Below are 12,433 nucleotides of genomic sequence, written 5' to 3' on the forward strand. Positions count from 1 at the left end.
TGGTGGTGTATAGAGCCCAAAATATGAGAATTGTGTTGATGTCCCAATATTTATGGACTTGACTGTATCTCCAATCACAAATACAGTCCCCATAGGTTTCTAAGGGGACTGCAAATAATTTGGAGCTTGACCCTGACAGCTAACGCCATCTGAAGATGGCATCAGCCCCTCTAACCTATGGAGGGAGCATCACAAGACAGATCTTCTGATCTCTCCCTGGCGGGCTTCATGCTCCTGCCCTCCTTCCTATCACAAATTGTAAACAGGCCACAAGAAACTCTGGGTAAGGTGATCGCCATTGCAATTACTGTACCATAGACTATTTGCGGCTGAAGAGTTTTAATAAATAAATATATGTTTATTCATTTCTTGTCACTGCGATGAGAAATGATAATTAACATATAAAAAAATATATGACTCCTATGTCATAACACAAGTCAGATATACAGTTATTATCACAGTTATTGCTTAAATAATATACTGTATATAGTCTGTTACAGGTATTAAAAGACAAACCAAGTTCATCTGCTATATTCTTTGGGAGATTGTCTAAATTAAGAATATAATATGTGGTCCTGCACTCGAGCCACACACACAGCTCCAACCTTTATTGGTATTTCTGAACAGTATGGTTTTTCTCTACATTTTGACCGGTTGATTGGTGATTGGTTTTATTACTTTACTTTGTATTAATTGTAATGGAGTATATGGAGCATCATTCCTCCAACATACCGTAATCTGAAGACTTGTAGAAGTATCTGTTTCGTAACAGAATAAATTTGCCAGGCACCCAATGAAACAAGAACCATGGTTTATGGCAATGAACTCCCCCCCCCCCCCCCGTTCATGTCTCTTCTCTCTTATTGCTGTGAAAACAGGAATTCACATTGACAGCAAAGTATGTGTACTTTTACATTAATATTTACTGCTACCATTTTAGATGGACAATGTTTGCATTTTAAAATTTAAAGTGTAAGGTAGTATTTGTGACTTCATTCATAAAAGCAGGTTATCTCATTCAGACACTGAAGCTAAATTTATGAATGAATGTGGGTGTAAGATCACTTCCAGTAGGAATGGTTTTACTGGCCAATCAATAAGAAGTGTAGAAAAAAAATATTCCTTCGCTTATAATTGGTTGGTTTGGTTAAATGATTCTATTACATTCTCAGCTGTTGCTGCTAGTGTGCACATAGGTTGATCATTTTTAACTGGGATATTTTTTGTTTTAATCTCCCTTTGGACTATGTTGGGTCAATACAGAAGACTGAGGATGTGGGCTCTGCTCGGTGGGATAGCACAATTGGTGCTTGGATTATGTCGGCTGTTAACACATTTTTGAATTTATAGACTTTTTATTGAGATGTTTTTTAACGTGCAGGTGGGGGAGTGGTGTTTATTTTGTTTAAGTTATTTTTGAATAAATGTGCGTGTGTGTGTTTTATTTCTTTTACACTTTTTAGGTTGAATGATCAGGGGTCTCCCTGGGGGTCTGGAAGAGTCTCCGCTATTTTCAGCGTGTGACTGGTAACCTCTAGGAGGGGATGATGCATCCAGGCCTGCACTAACCAGTATGAGAGCTGTCAATATAACCAAAGATGCTGGTTGCCCCATTGTAATGAGATTGTTGCACAAGATGGTCAGCTACGGTGCTCCCAATTTCAAATGAACTGATTAAATATTATCTGTACAACACTTCATAATCATCATCATCCCTGTTCTTTTTTGAAGTGTCACTAAACTGTGCAGCGCCCATCAGAGTTACAAATCATACAAATACAATACCCATGGTAGGCAGATTTCAGTGTGGTAAGGGGCCAGTGGAATTGAGAAAAACGCAGACATTATGTTTTCAGATGACTGAATGAATAATGAATAATTAGCCTGGAGTGGAATTAAAGGACAATTTCAATCAAAACTAAAAACTTAAACCAAAAAACCCACCTGATATGAGGAGGGGTAAGTAAGTGACATTTTGTTATTTTAGATATCTCACTAATTCCACCCAAGATTATGTTTGTAGTTTTGGGTGGAGTTATCCTTTAAATAAAGAATACAGAATTAAACTAGTGTCTTTTTTTCTACCATGAAAAATGGGAGGGGTGAGGGCACTAAACTGATCTTGATACAGGTAAATACAAAGGGAGAGCACTCACCTGGGGTTAGAAAGTGGCCAAGTAGTTCTACCTACATTTCATTTATGGGAGTAAGAATAAATAAACCATATGATAATACAATACTTGCCTTATAATATTTCTTTTTCCCAGGTATCTGAAGTTTTGGAGGCAGACTCTGATAGAGAAAAAAATCACAACAGTTAATATATTAGACATTCCGTGTTGCATTTGTAAGTCTGGATGCATTAGGCACAGTAAATCCATTGAGGTGTATTTAGTATTAATAATATTAAGTAATCAAGGCTTTTAGCTCTTCAAAGGCTGTTAACTGGCATTATAAGCTTTATTGTCTAGTTACACAACCTTTAAATGAATGAAGTGATCAACAATCCACAACCTGAAATAATATTAAACAGACATCAAGCTTGATTCAGTACACAGTAACGTGACATATACAAACATTCTATTTCGCTTTGGTAGATATTAATATCTTAGTCAGGTGATCATCAACAATCTTCACTACAGCATAGCAATAACATAGGCAATTCTAGAGTAAATAAAATGCTTTAAATACATCCAGCTAAAGGTTAGACCATCTTTTTGGCACAGGAGAGGCCTGGGTGTTGCAGACACCTTACCACAATAAGCACATGTTGTAACAGAAGCAATTATTTCGGTGTATAGGTCGGAGTTTGCAGTGTAGTAGTGTAGCCAGTGGTTAAAGTTGGAATTTAAAAGTGACGGTATGGAAAAGGTAAGTGAATGGAAGGTGATACTTTATAATGAAGGCAGTAGGAGAGGTATGGCAAACCACCATATACCAGTCCACTTCAAACACAGAGGGGGAGATTCAATCAGAAAAAAATACACGCATGGTGTCTCTGAAACGGCAGCGGAGACGTCTTGTACATATTATTTAGTGAAGACGTGTGAGCAAAAAATCAGCGTCCATTTTTACCGTACTAACGGTAAAAATCCACAGCCGCGAGGTTCCTGAGACCATCACGGCTAATTGAGTCTCTTCATTAGTGTAGCAGAAAAAAATGTGCATCATTACTTTATAAGCAGATGATCAGATGCTTTATTTAAATTCCAAATGGTGAGTATTCATCTTACGTTATCTGTAACAGTGCAATAAAGTCTGCTCCACCTGCATTAATATATCTGACTGTCCAATTCTACAATTGCTGGTGTTATGTAGTGACCTCATAGCTTGATATACGAGCTGCATAGTGTGCGTTCTGTCTGCATCCACATCACTTTATTATATGTTGTACTCAGGGCAGCATTAACTTACTCCAAAATACTGAAGAAATCATAGATCTCGGTGTTCGGCGCCCTCTGCCAGTACGTGACCAATGTATCTGTAAACAGAAGTGGATCAGTTACAGCTCAGCTCTGCATGTTCCTGTGTCAGACACTGAAAACATGTTTATTGATTACCCTCGGATATCATTTTCATAATATGCAGGAAACACATCAGAAGACATTTAGTTTCAGTGTGGTCGAGTTTGTCAAATCGAAGAGATGACCCAATCAGAGACAGCGGCCGTGTAATCTGTAATATGAAAGAACACAATTATTAATGCTTATTTATAAGGTAGAGCATATAACTCAGACATAACAACAGGCAAACACAGGTGGACAATGTGATATCAGACTGGAGGAAGGACTCTGCCTGTGAGAGTTTATAAGCTGATAGCACTCAACCCAAGTCTACATACTACACTCTTATGTAATACAGTGGCTGAAAATGGTTAACTCTCCATAGTACAATATATTTCTCCCACCTAAAACAGCATTGTCTTGTATATTATTAGAAACCACTATAACATACTTAATGCAGCTGCTAAGTCCTCTGACTGTAAGATGTTACACAGAATATAACACTTGGCGTCATAGCATTGCACGCTATAATCAGTTATAGTAGCCGGCACTGTGGGGGAAGCTGCAGCCGGGAATTCCAACATTTGAGTATAACAATGTACAGCTTGATTCCACAGGTCAGCGGCAGCAGCCAGCACTAGACAGGGGTTACAAGGTAAGTATGGGCTGGTGTTTCCTAGTAGAATTTGTTACTCTAGAAGTGGAAATAGGGGGCATAGCAAACTAAATAAAAATGGAGAACCCCTTTATATAATACAGACTACATGAATCATTCAGTACTTCCCAGGAGAAGAGGATAGTGAACATATGGACGCAGTTTCCAGCCTGCTTTACACAATAATAAGAACACATCTTCCAGGCTTGTGCACCTAGGGCCTGATTTATTAAGGATCTTAAATGGAGAGGTATCTTATTTCAGTCTCCTAACAAAACCATGTTACAATGCAAGGGGTGCAAACTAGTTTTCTGTTTTGCACATAACTTAAATACTGACTTTTATTTCATGTAGCACACAAATATCAACTTAAATTTCAGTGTACAAATAAGCTATCAAGTAGTTGTGTGCTACATGAAAAAACAGTCAGTATTTAACTTATGTGCAAAACAGAAAACTAATTTGCACCCCTTGCATTGTAACATGGTTTTGTCCAGGAGACTGAAATAGGAAGTCTCTTCAGTTAAGATCCTTAATGAATCAGGCCCCTATTTCTTACACCAACATGTCTGAAAGATTCAGTGTGCAATGCTAAGAACAGGCAATTGCCTAAAATAAGTTTGAACAAACAGTACTTGAAGGGTAACTCCAGATAATTTTTTATTATCCAACTCCACCCCGAAATTCCCCCCCCCCCCAAATGGCAAAACCATAGAGATACTTCACCAGGGATTTTCACAATTAAGGAGAACTCAACCCAGCCAGTGCTACAATGTCCGGCCATTGACAACTAGTAGAGTGATAAAAGCTGTGGCTGTAAACGGCTTCTGGTCGTCAATACTAAGAGGAGAAGCTCCGACGTGCTGGCAGGGCTGAGTTCTCCTGAACGGCGGATACACGTGGCATGAATCCTGCATGGTTCTGCTAGTAAGGACAGTTATGTTGGGTAAAAAAGATGTATTTCCCGCTAGAGTTTCCGTTTAAAGATTCCATTGAGTTTCTTTCATATGAAAAAACAGGTGATATAATTTCCTTAGCTATAAGTAAGGGAACTAGGCAGGAACAGAGTTTGTGTAAAAATTCTCTGAAGGAACTGAAGACGTGCAAAAAGTATTTTAAACAACTATTGAACTGCAGTTAAACCAAAATGAAAGGATGGTATTCTGCAAAATAGTCTGTGAAGATCTTTAGGATGAAAACAGAAAGGTGAATACAGAACCTGTAATAAAACCAATATGGTTGCACCTCACCACCTACCTTTTCACAGTTTTCAGTCTTCTCATTTTTCTCATTGGCACTTGGGATGGATTCGAGGCTGGCCAGTGATGCCCTGGAATCAGCATTGTTTCCTGCAGTGATGGCAATGGATGAGAAAGCTGCAGGAGCAAAGTGATGAGATGAGAGGACAGCACAGACACAGATACTGTACAAGTGAGGAAATCACACAAATACAAATGACAAAGTAATACAAGGACACATCCACCAATGGCAAAGTAATACAAGGACACATCCACCAATGGCAAAGTAATACAAGGACACATCCACCAATGGCAAAGTAATACAAGGACACATACACCAATGGCAAGGTAATACAAGGACACATCCACCAATGGCAAAGTAATACAAGGACACATACACCAATGGCAAGGTAATACAAGGACACATACACCAAAGGCAAGGTAATACAAGGACATATACACCAAGGGCAAGGTAATACAAGGACACATACACCAATGGCAAGGTAATACAAGGACACATACACCAAGGGCAAAGTAATACAAGGACACATACACCAAGGGCAAAGTAATACAAGGACACATACACCAAGGGCAAAGTAATACAAGGACACATACACCAAGGGCAAAGTAATACAAGGACACATACACCAAAGGCAAAGTAATACAAGGACACATACACCAAGGGCAAAGTAATACAAGGACACATACACCAATGGCAAGATAATACAATGACACATACACCAAAGGCAAGGTAATACAACGACACATACACCAAGGGCAAAGTAATACAAGGACACATACACCAATAGCGAAGTAATACAAGGACACATACACCAATAGCAAGGTAATACAAGGACACATACACCAATAGCGAGGTAATACAAGGACACATACACCAATGGCAAGGTAATGGATGTATTTTAAAACGAAAAGGAAGCTATACATAAATTCAAAAGTACAGAGGTCTGAACCATAATGGAATTGTATTAGGAATTATAATGTATCAATCTATCTCAATATGTGATTAGCTTTGTAAATTCATTTCTTACTGTACTTGGTAGTGAATGAACTACATGCATTAAAAGACATGTTTTAAAACATTCATAACATTCATAAAACGTTATGAATGTTCATAAAAATAAACTATTACATAATGCATTAGCTTTATTATTCTGTGTATACTTTAAATAATCTGTGACGTACTAATGATATCATTGGGACTGTGCTTCATACACTGATATTCCTGCATTACCTGCTATGGAATTTAATACGTCTTTGGAAAATGAAGTATCAGCAGATGCAGCATGTTTTATGGCGGACTGACTTTGAGAGGCAGTCGCTGAGCTCAAGTCGTCTCGAGAACCCTGTTTAAAGAAAATCCAAAACACTTATTTTGAGACATTTCTGTTAAAGCTGCTTTTTCTAAGAACAGTTAAATTCATAGCACATGTTGTATTAATATGAAAACAAGCAATGCGGGCACAACATTGTGTTTAACATAGAACCATCCTATTAACTGCTTTATTTTACTTACAGTGAGAAATGTCTTTTATCATATAAATCATTTATACATTTATTATATATATGAGTCGAGGATAATCTAGAAGTTTAGTAATTAAACAATGCATAGTGTCAGCAACTACTTGGTTTCAGTGTGTGTTAAAAGTGTATATTTCTGTACATGCTGGATTATTTAGTAGCTTAGTAGAGAAAAAAAAAGCACCATACTAAATGAAAAATAGATGTACATTTATTATAGAAGAGAGAAAATGTGTTTAATTTTAAACTTGATGTGACCTTTATAACTATAGCAAGTGTGTGAAATTTGGGTGAAATGTGGAGGCACAATCTGACCATAACACACATCTGCCCTACTGTGTACAGACATCATTACACTTATAACGAAGCACCAGGAGAAGCATTCTGGCGGCGCAGGCTGTGTCTTCAGTGACAACGCAGCATCAGACTACTCAACCAGCGGGTTCATGAATGGTTGGAAACTGGGTGAGGCACACAGACTAGTATTTCTGACTTACAGTGTTATAGTCATGGGTTTCATCTTACTAGGTCCCTGTTTGAACTTTGTATGTTTTCCCAGTAGGGCAATTGGCTTCTGACAAAATTAACCCTATTGTGCGTCTGTGTGTGACTACCCTGTTGTACCAATGTCCCCGGTTCATGTTCTTAAATAAGAATGATGGGTAAGAAGGGCGGCCGTTTACCTGTTAAATATTGTCTACCATTTGCCCAACGTTGGTTTAGTAAATAGTCCTCAATAACAGCTGCAATAAGCAAACGCTCAAGTTTTCCACCAAACATTACAAATGTAGATAAAGTAACGTAGAACAAGCCAATAGTTATACGTAGGGTGGAATTTATATGCCCGTAGGAAAGAAACCATTACTATATATACATATAAGCTAGGGGATAATTGTCAAACTGGACTCTGATATAAAACAAAGAGATTGACAACTCAGCTCTGAAAATAGCCACAGCACTAGGTGAGCTTCCAAGAAATACTTGAAGAGGGGGTATGATAAACTGGGTGTCAGCATTATGTCATTAAGCAGCAGCACAACTGTCAGCCCTCTTTAACATATTTCCCGGGAGCTGTTGGTTGATGTAGATGTAAATAATAGGGCTGGTGGTGCTATAATGGATTTAGGTTACATGATTTCCTTCCAGCATAGAGTGTAAACCTAGTTACACATAACACATATTCTACATCAGCCTGGCATGATTTTCCTGCATTTACCTGGTTGGATGTATTAATTGAAAATGGGAAAAAGTCCTTCATAAATATACGTGGCATATTATCCAAGAGAAGACCATAGAAAGGTAAGTATAAAATGGCAATCTGGGCCTGCTTTTCCTAAAAAAAATAGAATACAAAATGTACTTTAAAATAAATAATTATTTTTTACATTTTATCAGCAATCACACTTTTATTATTACTATTATACAGTATGTACAATATGGAAAAATAGAATGTCAGCATTATATATATAACGAGCAACAAACACACTGGCCCATAAAAGCTTACAATCTAAAGGCATATGGAAATATACAAGACATTCGTTGTGCTAGGGTAAGATGAGATTCACTGAAAGAACTTTTGCCAAGGAATATCTGCACAGAGTTGAGGATGGGGGTAGGCTGCTTTTATATGTGCTTTATACCAAGTTGTAAATTAAATGAAGAAGAGAAGGCTTATTGTAAATTGTGACAAAAGCAACAAAAAACTCATACATTATATATTTAAATAGGACTCTGTTGATTGCGGCAATAAATGATCCACCAGCTACTGAGATGGAATTACCTTGTCTGTATATCTATCATCACATGAGTGCTTAGCCATGATGTTCTTTAGGGTTGTCAGGGCAAGGTGGCGGATATCCTGGTCCTCTTGCAATGCAAAGCCAACCTCCCTAAGAAGTATGCCAATCAGGAAGTGTTTCCGACAGAAATCATCTGTTAAGGTATACTCTGGCATGTCTTGATGAAAAATTTAAATATTACAGGTTTATCAATTGTTCATATCAAACAGATCATGCTGTTCATTAACTCAATCAGTACTGATATACAAAGCATTTGTTGCAAAACACTAGCCACCAATAAAACTGACTGTAAAAGTGAAAACCTTCTTTTAAAATGCTCTTTTGTGATGTCACACACTTATTTTTACACAAGCACGTCTACCTTTGTGTGGAAGTGCATGGATCTGTGAGCCAAGATAGGGGCGATTGTGAGAGTGCAAATGTTTGCACCAATGGGAGGAGTTGGACAGATCAAAGGTGTCTCTTTTTAAGTGCAAATTAGGTGGTGCACATGAGCATCTACTCACTTTTCTACTTAAGCATAGAAATTAAAATTGGAGATGGTTTTACAGCAGGGGGGGTTTCATCTCTGCAAAGGGCCTTGAACTCCCCATCACCATTAAGGTCCCAGATATTGGAATCCTCTTATACTTTTATTGGGACTTCCTTAGCATCTTCCATTTACACTTCTGTGGAAGTTTATTTCTAGGTGCACTTTGATCAATGTAATAAAAATATCCACGATCACAAAAAGTAACACCTGTAGTAAAGACAGCTCTGATGCCTCCTCACTATAAGGAGTAATTTAAGCCAAAAATTAGACTAACTCAAGAATTATTTTAGAAGAAAAACTGAAAATTTGATATTAATAAAGGGTGAGCTCCAAAAGCAGGAGTATGCAGGACTTTGTTGTTTCCACCTTGTACATTTTGTGAAGCATCTCTCAACCCTCTAAACTAGGTGCATATTAATTTTACAGGGGTGAATGGGGAGTTCTAAAAACCATAAAGTGTGCGTCCACCCTGAAATGCTCTAGGCGGACAAGTAGGCACAAGTGCACACATAGAGAACCATACACTTTGTGGTTTGTAAGTAACCCTAATTGTCAACTTGTGATTCAGGACCACCACTGCAGCACCTTGATTTCAGGGAGATTTGTATTGTGTTACCTTTTACCGGTACATTCAAGAATCTAAGCTTACTAGTGCCTTCATAGGCATGAGGCGAATCCATATTTGATACAACATATTTTAGACAAATACCAAATTATTTTACAAAAGAGTTTGCTGAATATCAGACTTTCTTTGCTTCCATAGTGAATGTATTATGATTCTCTGACACATGATTCCCCACTATCACGTGTGCTCCGGATGCATCTGTATACTATATTTAAAGTTGTACATAATATAAGACGTGTGCCTAAATGACTGGAGCTACTTAGTGACCACATTTACGGAATGAACTGTAAATTTAGGCATCTTTTTATAGGCATAATACTATATAGAACCACGTCAAACAAAATTACGTCTTTTTATGAGGTTTTTCCCACTTGATACATCGCATCATCTGTCTGGATCCCAGGTCAAAACAATTGGCATTGCATTTTGGATCTGTCTGATTGAAAAAAATGCACCTGCTGTGTGGTTTTTATTTTGATACATTGAGCGACTTGAGAAACGTACAAAAGATAATTTTTGTGGTCACCGTAAAATCTGTTTCTCTTAACCCATTTGGGGGGACACTGCTTACCATGTGGTATAGGGGGCGCTGTGCTGGGAGTAAGGCACAAAAGTCTAACAACTTGTCTGGCCTGCTCCCTCCCCTTTATGCCCCCTGAACAGAGGAGAATCAGCATTTTATAGTGGCTACAGAGTAGGGCACGTTGCAGTTAGTTCTAGTTTATTTTAAATTTAATTTCAAAGACATTTTAACTTGTGGTTTGGAAAAACCGCACTGTGACATACCCCCACGCTGCAGTTGAATCTCTCTTCTCTTACCTAATGTTTGATACACTTTAGTAGAGTCTGAGGGTGTCACTGGATCTTCATTGTATATAGGAAAAACAAAAAAACACATAAGACAATTAGTACCCAGAAAAAAGCTAAAATATGAGTATTTTGATACTGAAAATATTCTAGTGCCAAGTTGGTCATCGCTATAAAGAAACTGATTTAACTTCTAGGGTCACTTATATATAACGAATGGTGCTAATCTCAATAACTGCTCATAACTAATTCAAATTTCCAGATTTTTATATGCAAACTAAACACAATATTTTATATTAATATGCATTATACTACTTGAAATAAAAGCAAATAGAACATTGAATATCTGTAGCCCATTCTTGAAGATAGAATCATTTTATATTACAATGGGGGGTAGCTGGATAAGTGTACTAATTATGACCTTCAATAACAGCCATTGAACATATAAGTGTGGGGATGTATTACCTGGGATGTTTGTTGATCTTATAGGCAAACATAGAGGAACGAAATGCTCATGACTGCAGACCTCCTGGAGAAACTCAAACTTGTATTGATACAAAATCTGAAATATAATGACATTTGTTTGTATTGTATATTCATGAAGAACTGTGTATTGTTACTATGGCTGGGTGTAAAACTGTAGCTCACAGTTGTTTATTTGTTGTGTATTTTAGTGGTTCAATTAGTGCCAACTCTCTCCGATAGATAAGTGCTGTATGCGGTAAAGTACCACACTTGCGCTATGATCTGTTCCTCTGAGGTGAGAATACATAAGATTTATAAACAAAACCACCTCTTAAAATATTCCTATTTTCTGTAACTTAGTATAGAAGAAGCTGGTTCTATATTGTCTGGATAGCAGTGATATCCAACCTTATACACATGGTGCGACCCTCTAAACTATAAAAGAGCCGCACATTACCCTTAATCTCAGTAATAAGTTAAACTAATACAGTTAATCACAGAAAGAGACTCCTATCTGTAATAACATATCAGCAGGCATTTTAAACAAGTCTTACAAGCTAATAAAACAAATCTGACAATGAAGCAAGACAAAGCTATCTCCATAGGCGCAGACTTGTAGAGCTGCCTGTTGCTGTAGAGGAAAGAACCAGCCAAAGGGACAGGAGAACTAACACAGATAATTGACTAATAGATGATTTGTAAATTGCATTTTGCAATCTCATGATTCCGATATTCACCTTCCACTAATTTGCCCATATACAAAGCCTGCTTTGAAGATTTTCTTCTTACCTTGTGATCTCCCGGGCTAAACATACTGATACAGCCACTGATCATCTTGAATACGAAGCCACGATCCATGAATGTAAAACAACGCTAAAAAACAAAGTTTATATGTTAAATCTAAATAAAAGAGTGCTGGTATTAGTTCCTTACTTGTTCCAGACAAAAAAGAACTGTTGAAAATAAAGAGGACGTATCTAAGGTGCGTGGGATGTAACTGCATGGTCCTGTGGCTGAGCTCTGAGTTGGGTTGACGCGTGTTTCAATTTTTAACTGTAAAATAATGGGGTGTACATAGCATAGATTGGGACTCAAGTATAAACACAAAATATAAAGATGTGCAGCTCTACAGATGTGATCCTGTTTGTCTGCTTTTAGGAAATGCCCCAGTAAAATAGGAAGGCGCTTATTTTTGGAGGATTGTGGGTGCACAATAAATGTAAGCAAACTTTTGCTTCATTAATTTAAACTTTTTCTTTTTTCTCCTAAA

At 37.5% G+C, this 12,433-nt stretch overlaps 1 protein-coding gene across 5 annotated transcripts in view; it reads right to left on the minus strand.

Annotated features, from left to right (window-relative positions):
* DOCK10 (dedicator of cytokinesis 10) overlaps positions 1-12,433 on the minus strand; it is a 256,655-nt gene that overhangs the window by 44,159 nt on the left and 200,063 nt on the right. For 4 of the 5 annotated variants that reach the window (XM_075201945.1, XM_075201947.1, XM_075201942.1 and 1 more), the window contains exons 29-38: positions 11,953-12,036; positions 11,164-11,260; positions 10,711-10,755; positions 8,716-8,891; positions 8,152-8,268; positions 6,649-6,760; positions 5,416-5,534; positions 3,561-3,675; positions 3,415-3,481; positions 2,245-2,292 (exon numbers count right to left, since the gene is read on the minus strand). In XM_075201945.1, coding sequence (XP_075058046.1) covers positions 2,245-2,292; positions 3,415-3,481; positions 3,561-3,675; positions 5,416-5,534; positions 6,649-6,760; positions 8,152-8,268; positions 8,716-8,891; positions 10,711-10,755; positions 11,164-11,260; positions 11,953-12,036 — 980 coding nt within the window. The remainder of the gene's footprint in view (positions 1-2,244; positions 2,293-3,414; positions 3,482-3,560; positions 3,676-5,415; positions 5,535-6,648; positions 6,761-8,151; positions 8,269-8,715; positions 8,892-10,710; positions 10,756-11,163; positions 11,261-11,952; positions 12,037-12,433) is intronic. The other variant, XM_075201943.1, reaches the window with a different exon arrangement.

The sequence above is a fragment of the Mixophyes fleayi genome, chromosome 3 (genome assembly GCF_038048845.1).
Source record: "Mixophyes fleayi isolate aMixFle1 chromosome 3, aMixFle1.hap1, whole genome shotgun sequence".
Lineage (NCBI taxonomy): Eukaryota > Metazoa > Chordata > Amphibia > Anura > Limnodynastidae > Mixophyes > Mixophyes fleayi.